Raw genomic sequence first — 11,376 nt, forward strand, 5'->3', positions numbered from 1 at the left:
ATTTTCTCAATATTAATTATGAAATGTTTTATTTTTTAATTTTTTAATTACCTAAGTTTGCTTCCAAATTCATCCATTCAAAAAAAATTCATTTTAATATTTAGTTTCTAAAAGTAATCTATTTTATATCTTTCTTTAATCTTATATTTTATCTTTCTTGCATTAGTGAGTATATAATTTTAAATTATTGTTAATTGATTTTAAATTTAACTATTATTAATAATATTATTCTAACTTGTAGGTTTTTTTAATAGTTAATAGTCATTATTAATCGTGATTTTCTTGTGATTGTCGAAGAAAACTAACACTTTTCTTCGTAGACATTTTTCTTTTACTGTATTTATATATTATAAAATTTCAACATAATAAATACAATAATTAATATAAGCTGACAAACCTGTACTTTTTATGAAGTTATGGAATTTTTTTTGTAAGCTTGGAAGCTTTCATCTCTAGTTAGGAAGAAGGTAAAATACTTCTTTATAAAGTCGTTAATTCATCCATTCAACTACTGACAATACCACTGTTGCATGATTATTTCCTTTCCTTTTAACAATTTTAGCAACCTTCGTAGTGGTTTTGAAGATGGTTAGAAATATACATTGGAGTAAATTGAGTTCAAATAATGATGATAAATAAAGTTAAAAATTCTACCTTGACTAAAGAGAAGAAAAACTTATAATATATTAATATATACTAATCTCGTTTATAAACTTATTTTATAAATTAAATTAAATTTAAAAAATTAAATTTTTAACAAGATATCATATCATCTAAAGTCTATCATAACAAAATTTATTTATTAAATTTAATGTATATCTCTCATAATTCAAAAATTTATTTTTTATTGAATATATTGTATCATCTATTATCATAAACTTTATCTTATAATCGATTCTGTAGATTTAAATTAAGTTTAAAATTCTTTTGAGGTAATAATATACCAAGACATTGGTAGAATTAGTGGCAAGCATTAAGCCATCTTTTCTACATTAAACACATCAAATGCTCATTATCCCAAGGTGGTTATAGAAATTAGATTAAGGAATGTCTGATGAATTTTGCATCGAGTTAATGCATAATATTACATCTCTAATAACCGGGTACAGGTATAACCTCATAAAGATCAAGTATAACCCTCATCCAAAAGTGACCATAAAGCAATCATGAATTGAAAATGGCTCAGGAGAGGCCAAAAACACCAACTTGCCAGTTTTAGTAGCTTGTATTTCGATGGCCATTGACTGTAACACCATTTCGTGAGTTGGTGAAGCCATTTTTCTGATTCTCCAATTTGTGGAACTCAGTTTCTATGGTTTTGGCTATTTTGGCATCATCCGGGTCTGGCTCTGGAATGTCCACATAGAAGGACCCTTGTCTGATTGGAGGTGAGATTGACTCCATAACGATAGCTTGATGCTTGATGTGATTGTAGAGTTGTTGGTGGAAAACATGATTGAAGGAGAAACAATTTTCAATGTTTCCTGATGCATTATGTTTGGATGACTTGGAATCTTCTTTTCTGCAGAAGTGTGGGAGGGATGCATAGTCCATTACCTACAAGTTTCAAAACACAGGATAGATTTCATTTGGTCATGTTCCTTTTCAACTCTCACCATGAAATTCAAACAGCAACATGACAGAGGGAACATTCTTAACGACAAGAATAATTACAAGGATGGAGCAATATCAAATATTTGATATACCACCTTCAGTAATTCCTCCTTCCCGCAACCTTGAAGCACCTGGATTTTCCTCCTTGTTCTTTCTTGCAAAAGAGGCTTTACAACCTTATAAACATCATTGAAGAAAACAAGTAAGAAAGTGAAGCATTCCAAACTCTTCAAACATTAAGACATTGACAAACCTTCCAACATGCAGAGAATACATATGGTGCATTAACAATATAGTATGTGTCTGTCTTTTCCGGGTAGTTCAAGTCATCTATTGTGGATATAGCAGTCAACAACTGCAGAAAGTGATTGAACAGAAACTGTCAACTATGAACTGAAAAAGGGGATGAAACGTTTTTTTTTTTCCAAATTATTTGCATTACCCTCAATTGGTTCAATGCTGAAAACTTTAAACCAGTCATGTCCAAGACTTTCACACAGGTGCCAAGGTACCGTTCATGCTTCCTTGAAGCTGTTGGCTAAATTAAAATTTTCAAATCAGCAAGCACAATCTCAGAATTTCTAAGATTAACTAAACACTTCAAGATACTCACCAAGATCACTCGATCCCTAAATTCATTGATTTGAATGTGTGATTGTATATAGTATTTGTCCTGAAAAAAAGAATTGGCAATTTAATATCAAATAGATAATCCAAAGGAGTTTAGATGCCAAATTTAGTATTTTCTAGTTTGGTTAAAGTATTGTCATTACCACCAAATGCAAAAAATTGTTTAAATATTAAAAAATTGTTAATGATTAAAAAACATCAATATTGATGATCTCTTTCCAATGATTTGGTTGATTTTATTTTTACGAAAAAAATTTGTTAAGATTTTTCAACTGTTTTTTTTTTTAAATTAGATCCATCCAGATTATTTTCGGTTGATGTTGACCAAAATTATTTACATTAATATCGATCGATGTTGTTTTTTGGACGTTGTTGGTTGATGTTTTTTTTTTCCAAATTTTTGGTCAATGTCGGCTGAAAATTTCCCATAACTGACATTGACAAAAAAAGAAATCCCAGTTAATGTTGGCCGAAAACTTTCCAATTTAAAATTTGAAAAAGAAAAAAAATCCTAATTGACTCAACTGAGAACTAAAATTGCCTACAATTTTTTTTTAAAAAAAGGTTCTAACAATGCAAATGAAAAAACAACTTCTATTAACATTAAAAAAAAAACTAATTAACATTAATGGAAAAAAAATAGTACTCTCAACAATGTCTAAATTTTACTCAAGCCGCCAATGTCCCGACCAAAATCAGGTCAAGGAGAAAATATGACGAAAAGACACATGAATTTAACAGTAGAAAGAATTTCAAATTCTTATTTTTTTTTTTATGGAATTTGAAATTCTCTACTTATGAGTAATCATAAAATTCTAGAATTTCAATTTTATTGAAATTTCTTACTCAATCAATATATTTCGTTATAAGGCATTTCAAATTTTTTATAAGAATAAGGCTCTTAAAATTCTGTCCAAACACGGTTAATGTGAAGAAAGATGGTGTATGATTCTTACAGAAGCTTTATCATATGTACTGAGCCCAACACCAACAGCAATGACCGGTAGACCCTGAAAAAATTCAACCAAAAAGGAAGAAATTAGAAATAGCTTTTCATATTGTTTTGAAAGATGACTATTTCGATTTCTTATAAATTAATAATAATAAGATCAACAATGTAGGGAATGCGACATCCCAATTTCACACATAATCCATACTTAAAACATATCGTTGATGAATATAAAATTTATTACAGTTATTCAAAGTATAATTGCAATAGTTACCAGACTCTTACACTTCTAAGAAAGTATGGATATTTATTTTTAACTAAAACTTATGGGTGATTGAATTTTTCCGTCATTACACTGTTGCATCTACTCGTCTTGTACCGGATCAGTTGTAACAACCTTATTTGTTTTCACCGTTAAGGTAATCATTACAAACAAACATACATGCATACAAAAAAACATACACAAAGGCAAAGGTGAGCTAAGACGCAAAAATTCATTCATAAATCAGGCATAAGGAGGATATTAATACACAATCAATTTGTAATAGCAATCATATCATTATATAATAATCATATTAGACTCGATCATCTAGATGAAACATTAATGTGAAATCTCGGAGGGTTGTACACTTGTAGTGACCCCCTCTCCTCTTACTAAGCTAATGCCGATGCATCACACCCTATCACCCACAAGATTAGTCTGTTAACGTTTATGATCACCTTAATGACGTGAACAAATGAGGTTGTTACAACTGATCCAGTACAAGACGAGGGAGATGTAGCAGCTTAATGACGGAAAAGTTCAGTAACCCATAAGTTTTAGTTAAAAATAAATATATGTACTTTATTAGAAGTGTAAGACTTTTGTAACTATTGCAGTTATACTTTGAATAATTGTAATAACTTTATATTCATGAACAATATGTTTTAAGTATTGATTGTGTGAAATTGGGACGTTACAAGGAAGGGTGAAAATAAACTCAAATTCATATCACAGATCAAAAAGCTCTGATAAGATATAACTAAACAATTGGTACCTCCTTAGAGTAACCAGACATTCCTATGAGCTGAGAATCCCGTATGGCTCTATACAAATCCGCAGGAATAGGCTTCTGTTACACAGAAAGGACAAATATGACAATGCAGCACCATTATGATCTGTTTGAAGAAATGTAATAAATATTCATTTAATAATATAAGTTAATGAACGGATATGATTATGAAAAAGAAAGAATGTTAAATCATCCTGCTGAAGTGACAGTCCTTTGTTAAAGATTAATTACAAAAGATTTAGAAGCTTAATTTGTTCAACTTATGGCTCTCAGAACCAACTTATGGCTCGTATCAAACTATTCGTGACATAAATTGATGCATGCAGAAAGTATTGAATGAAATATTTTTTCCAAGCTTCCAAAGTATTAAATGCAGTACTTTCCCTTATCTGTTGTCCTTTTCTTGCATAGTTAGCAAGAGCCACTAAATCTACAAAGCACATGTCTTAGGAATGTTCCAAAATATTAGATATCTTCAAATAGAGTTTTACATCTATATTGGTCATTTCAATATTTTCACCCTCCTATTAGAAATCCTACCTCGACTAGATATAAAGGTTAATTTATAGTATATAAGTGAATGAAAATCTTAACTTACAAGTTGGTAAGTTGGTTTTGTACGGTTGAATTAGGTTTAAAATTTAATTCTTAACACTTTCCTTCTATTATTTGTCTTACAATTAGCTCAATGACCAAACCCATCATAAATGGTGAAAGAAGTTTTTGTCCTATATTTGGACTTTCATAAATCTTAGATGCAAGAGTTTCCAGAAACATGAGATGTAGCAAAGAAGACTTGTCAAAAGATAACCAAAAAACAGCAATTCAGGAAATGATAGCCAAATCAAGGAAACTCACCGTTAAAACTTTGTCAATCTCATTTTCCACTCTCCAGTTCAAACAATCACTTAACTGCATCAGTTTAAATTGTCAGCAAAGTCTAATGCTACGAGCAACCAACAAGGTTAAAATTCCAACTAATTTTCTTAACCAAACATAATAACAGATCTTACTAACCATTTTATGAGCTTTGGCAACATGCCAATCCCTTGCTTTGAGAAACCGTATTAATGTTTCAGCTGGATAACCTTGGTGCATGTTCTGAACCAAAAGGGGAAATATTTCAGAAAAAATCACCGACTCTCACAAGTCAGCACAAACCAACCACATAACCAGGATAGTCAAATACGTAAAAAAAGAAATTAAGAGATTCAGCAAACAATAGGCCGAGGATACACTCAATTAGTTACTCTTGGTTGAATAATCTCTAAATCCAGTTTGATTATCTTGAAGACTGTTCCTCAAACATAAAAAGACCAATTTTACTAAAAGTTATTACGTTAAGCCTCAGAGCACCCTTAACACTAAGGAATAAGCTAGCCCAGTTAAAATTCCAAAAACCGCAAGCTAACAGTGATCCAGATCATTTTGGAAGCAGAGTTTAACTTTTGTTATAAAAAAATATTCATCTTGTTCTTCCTTCCTCATAATCTAGGATGATTTAAAAAAAGGTGTTTGTTTTTTATAATCAAATCAGGTTTCAGATCACAAATCACAGCTTCTATTCATTTTTTTTTCAAGTGCCATTCCCAACCCCCAAGATCAAGCAAATCAAAAACCATACCTGAAATGTGTTCTTCAGCTGCTCATCCACTGCAACAAGAGTCACAGACATAAAAAAAAGGAACCTCTGTGAGTGATGAGAAAAGATCGCAGAAGAATGTAATCTGAGTTTCAAGCAATTGATGCACACCATTTTCCATCAGGGACTGCAACTGCTTGAGAGCCTCTTGATTTCCACCACCCATTTTCTTGTTGAGCTCTCAGCAACTGCAAAACCAAAATTCAGAAGCCAATCCAAAGTTGCTGCAAGGAAAATCTTGTAACACCAGATCCTTTTAAGACACCCCCTAAGAAGGTATAATTATTGCTACCCCCATAAAGATTTTTAACTGATCTACCAATCGTGGGTAGAAGACAGAAAAAGTGGGTTTGGTTTGGCAGAAGAGAGGGTTGTGATCCCTTTAAAAATTATAGCTTTTTTTGTCTACCTCCTCTTGCCCCTGTGCAGAGCACAAAAGCATGGAACTTGGGAGGTGAGTTTGTACTATGTATGTATGTTTGCAGCTTCCGATGTAGGAAAGGAAGTGAGTGGTCAACAAAACAAAGAAAAAAGTGACAAAACTGTTAAAATCAAATCACCAGAACCGAAAATGGGGATTTTTGAAATTGTTGCCCAAATTAAAAATATTTTTCTTTCCGAATAACCTCTCACTCTCACTTTATATTGCAAGACTTTTCTGGAATTCAAAAAAAAAATACTAAAATAATAATTTGAGGTACACCTCAAATTTTCAAATTTGGGGTTCAAATTTGGGGGTAAAAGGAAGAATAACGGAAAGAAATTATTAGGTTTTGTGTATCGTAATGTTATATTAAAAAACTAATAATATTTAATTGCTTGACCTGTAAATATTAGTGGGGACTATTATAGTTATAAACTGTTTAATAATTTTTCAAGAAACATAGACAAAGAAAAATTATATATATCTAATGAATGAAATGATGAAAAATAATAAAAATTATGATAAATAAACGAAGAAGAAAAGAAATAGAAAAAAAAATATAATGATTTTTTTTATATAATTTGGCACTGAATAAATATATTCTCTGAATTTCATATATATTTTTATAAGAGATAATACTATTTCAATATGAGCAGTAAGTTCTAAATATTTAAAGTAATTGTTTATTCAAGGCTTGAATGAGAGAGTATTGATTAAAATTAAATAATATTAGTTAATCCACGTACTTAATCATTCAAAAAAATTATGATTGAAATTTTAAAGTTAGGAAAAAGTGTGAGAAGCAAGATGTAATTAAAATTAAATCGATGAATTTGACTATAATTTTTTAAGAAGTTAGTAATTTTGCATGAGGACTTTTTTTTTCTTAACTAAATAAAGCGTGCACGTCATTCTCATTTATTTTTCATATGACACTTTTGAAGAATATTTAATGTGTTTAGTTTATGTTATTTATAAAAATTATTAAAATACTTATTTCTATCAATTTCATAAATGTTTTAAAAATAATTAAAAAAAATAAACATGTCAATATTATTGATCTGTATTATTCTTTAAATTTGAATTCGCCTCATTGCCTCTTTTACCAATCTTTCTAAAGTTTCAAGTTCAGTAATGCAGGAATTATATTGCTTATTATTAAATATGAAAATTATAGAAAATTATAAAGTCAATTGTAGATGCATCTATTAGGGAGTATACAATTTGTTTATTTCATATTTAAATTAAATTTGAACTATTTCTTTAAGATTATTACAATGTGATTAAATTTAGTAGGACAAAATTTCAAACAATATTTTGAATATCAAAACTTTTATTTATAAATTTATATAAATTTAAAGGAGTCAATTATATTGAAATTTTAAAAAAATGTTTTTATTACATACTAGCTTATATATAGGTAAACAAAAAATAAGAAAATCATAATCTCAGAGTGGCTATAAAACTCTGCCACTTATACTACTTATTGTCTTCTCATATTCATATTTACTATATGCATATTACATAAATAAATGTGTACAAGTTCATATAAAAAGATATAAACATATATATATATATATATATATAAAGTGTATATTTTAAAATATCTATATTTATCAATATTCATTAGTTTTTACATCAAAATATATCATAAAAATTTTGTAAAATATAATAAAAAATAAGGAAAACAATTATTTAATTATGATAGTATACAAAAATTTTGTAAAGATTATCCATAACATTAATTAAGAATCTATAACAACATAATGTTTTCAAAATAATATTACAAAACTGGATTTAAAAATTAACATTTGTCATAATATTTAATTTATATTCTAATATAAATCTCATTTAACGACATCTAATAAACTAAATTTTTATACAACTTTTAAATTTATGTTTTACGCTCAAATTTAAGTTATGGTTTAAAAGAGGATTATCATCCCTTAAACAATAATACTCGTCATATAAAATTAGTGTCGCTGGTTGAGTTTTAGATTACAACTTAATTCATAAAGCGACATATATGGAAATATCAAAAAGTTACAAAATGCGATAAATTTAACTTAACAAATCTCAAATTCATTCGAGTCAATTTCATCTAATCTAATTATTTTTTATAGGATAAAATTATCTAGAGATACTAGAAATTGTAGCAACTCATGTTTTAAAGTTTAATATAATTGAATAAAGTATCTAAAGGATATGTTTAATAAAAATAATGTTGAACGAAATAAGTTTATCAAATACAAATTGTCAACCAAACAACGATGAACTAAATAAACACTTATAACGTTTTATGAAAATAGTGTTTTCCAACATATATCGTCTAACAGACAATGTTTAGCAAACAACGTCTAATAAAAGAAAATGTCTACATGTACGCTTTATAAAACACTACAGCTTAAAATTTTCTATCCAAAGAGTGTTGAACAAATAAGCGTTTAAAGAAAAGAATCATCTAAGAAAAGCTCCCTAAGCAATGTAATGAAACTTAAATTTTTTTATAAAATAAGTGTTTAGCGTTTTACATATCTAAAGATCATATATCAAACATTTTGTTTCCTAAATGATGTTTTTATCAAGGATCTTGATATGTAAACAACTTTTTCATAACAACTTTTTTACAACGGTCACATGTCATTATTTTATTGGTCCATTTGAATTTATTTTTAAAAAAGTATTTGAAACAAACCAATCACAACTCACCACGTGTTACATTGTCAAAATATTGTAAAAAAAAATTGTTAAAATAATATTTTCCTTCTATCAAATGAGCTTAATTGTGCCATTATCTTTTAAACACGCAATATGTCTTAATGTTTATCAACGTTTAAAACATTTAATGCATATGTCATGAAAGTACAAGACCTTTACTAAAGTTCTTACACAAGAAGGATAAAGACGTTAAGAGATAGAAGACATTTTGGGAATGTTTCCTTAAAGCTTCAAGCTTTACAAAATCGCAAAAGCTACTTTTGTAAAAGCTCTTACAAATCACAATAGCTTTACAAAGTATACCTGAGTCTGACTACCTTCCTAAAAAAGCTATGAAATTTACATGGAAGTCAACTCTCAGTTTAACGAATCTCTCTCAAAGAAGGCTATGTATAGATGATTGCATGAAGAGAAGAAAAAGAGAAGAAGTTCACATAAACAAGTTTGTTGTTACATTGTCTCTTTACATTTAAAGAGAAAGTCTTTAGATTTCATTGTATTGAATATATCATCTCTTTGAGAGTTATTTGAATCTCTACTTGTGTTCTAAAACACTTTGATTGTGTTTGTAAATTCAAGAGTGAATTAAAATACTTGTTTGTTTAGTTCATGTGAGCTAAACGATTTAGTTAGGTAGATTAGTTGAAAATCAGGAGTGAGTAAACTCGTACAATTTAGTTTGGATTCTAGTAAATCAGGAGGGTTGATAATACTCGTTGTAAACCAATAGTGGTTGATACTTGTTGTAATCTTTGTTAGAGATTACTGGAACCCCTTAAGAGGTCTTAAGGAAGAACTAGACATAACTGAGGTTGGAGCGAACTAATATAAAAATTGTGTTACTATTTTGTTGAATAAATGTTTTCTAAAAAACTGTTTTAATCACGTAAGTGTCTAATAACTATTGTAGACCGTCTAACCCCTATAAAAGTCGTTAAAAATTGTTTTCCAAAAAAGCTTTAAAATATTATTCAAACCACTTCTTTCTAGTATTTTTTCTATATGTTTCAATTTTAAATATCAAATTGGACCTATTTTACAATCGGTTGAACTAAATTATCATTTGAATAAAAGTGGGTTCATTGAACACTTCAAGAACTTAAAATAACACTTGAACATGTGTGTGCATAGAAATTGACAACGATCAAGTCATTCATAATAATTTTATATCACTACACTAATGTTGTTCACCAAATAATATCAATTCTATGATTCAAAAGTGTTTAAAGTTCACCAAAATCCTATAATAACCTAAGGAAGCACCAATTAATAAACATTAATAAGAAGTTGAAGGAGTCGAAATATTAACTTTTCCCAATATTTGAACATTTACCTTGAAACATTCATAGGAAGAGTCCTATGGAAAAAAATATAAGAGATTTTAGGATAGAAGAGAACTTAATTTAAAATAAACTTTGATTTAGTAAAAATTGATCTTTACACAACCATTGTATCACTGGTAAAAAAAGAACATAAAATATTTCAAAAGACTAGAAGAAAAGAAAATAAAGAGCAAATAATCAAGCCTAATATTGTTCCTAACAAAAAAAATCCATCCTAAAAAATTGACTAGGATAAAATCCCTCTCATTTTCTTTTTCAATTTCCACATGAAATCTCATCCTAACTTTGTTGTTTTAACTTTAAAAAACACAATATCTAGGTGAAAGTTTCAAAAGTCTTTTTATTCAATCAACATAAGATTTTTAGTGACTCAAGAATGCTCTCATTTCTAAATATATATATATAGCCTTGTATTTTGTTTGCTATAACAGTGAAGTCACATTCTCTCTGTCACAATAATGGTGGAGGATTACGGGGGCTAAGGGATATTGTGAAATAAAATAGAAAATAAATTTCTTATAAATAATATGATTATTTATATTGAAAATTGAAAATTTTAGTTTTAATTTAATTATTGATAAGTTCGAATGAATGAAAGTTAATATTTTCGATATATATGATCTTTTTTAATAGTTATATTAAGTTGAGTTCTTTTTTGTTATATTTAAGACACTAATAAAATATATAAATTTTAAGTATATTATTTTCACTTCTAATATTGATTATGATCTTTTCTTGATTTTTTTTTTCATTTTATTCTATTTATTTATTGAATAAGTGGTGATCCAACAATTCTTACTAAGAGAATTTTTTATTTCGATAGGTTGTTTTGAATCATTGTAGTTCTTGTATGAATGTGAGTTTTTTTTAGTTAATTCATATGATATTAACAAGAGAATCCTTATCAATAATAAAAGTTCAATAATAAAGAAAACATTAGTTAATTCACATTATAAAAATAAAAAAATATTTAAAAGATTCCGATAAAGACCAATATGACGGCT

At 28.1% G+C, this 11,376-nt stretch overlaps 1 protein-coding gene across 3 annotated transcripts; it reads right to left on the reverse strand.

The window, feature by feature from the left end:
• Window positions 1–1,009: 1,009 nt before the first annotated feature.
• Window positions 1,010–6,464, reverse strand: LOC108341777 (SEC14 cytosolic factor). Of its 3 annotated transcripts, XM_052879326.1 has the most exons (12): window positions 6,297–6,463; window positions 5,999–6,075; window positions 5,870–5,898; window positions 5,263–5,346; window positions 5,104–5,157; window positions 4,231–4,305; window positions 3,201–3,254; window positions 2,228–2,287; window positions 2,057–2,152; window positions 1,868–1,969; window positions 1,710–1,790; window positions 1,010–1,557 (listed from the first exon to the last, which is right to left on the reverse strand). In XM_052879326.1, exons 2-12 carry the CDS (start codon window positions 6,051–6,053, stop codon window positions 1,216–1,218), a joined length of 1,032 nt encoding a protein of 343 aa, XP_052735286.1. In that variant the 5' UTR covers window positions 6,054–6,075; window positions 6,297–6,463; the 3' UTR covers window positions 1,010–1,215. The 3 variants fall into 3 exon arrangements, with proteins under 3 accessions (XP_052735286.1, XP_017434914.1, XP_052735287.1); XM_017579425.2 differs by having other exon boundaries at window positions 5,999–6,462; XM_052879327.1 differs by lacking the exons at window positions 1,868–1,969; window positions 2,057–2,152 and having other exon boundaries at window positions 5,999–6,464.
• Between the last annotated feature and the right edge of the window lie 4,912 nt (window positions 6,465–11,376).

This window comes from Vigna angularis, chromosome 6, assembly GCF_016808095.1.
Source record: "Vigna angularis cultivar LongXiaoDou No.4 chromosome 6, ASM1680809v1, whole genome shotgun sequence".
NCBI classification, from domain to species: Eukaryota; Viridiplantae; Streptophyta; class Magnoliopsida; order Fabales; family Fabaceae; genus Vigna; species Vigna angularis.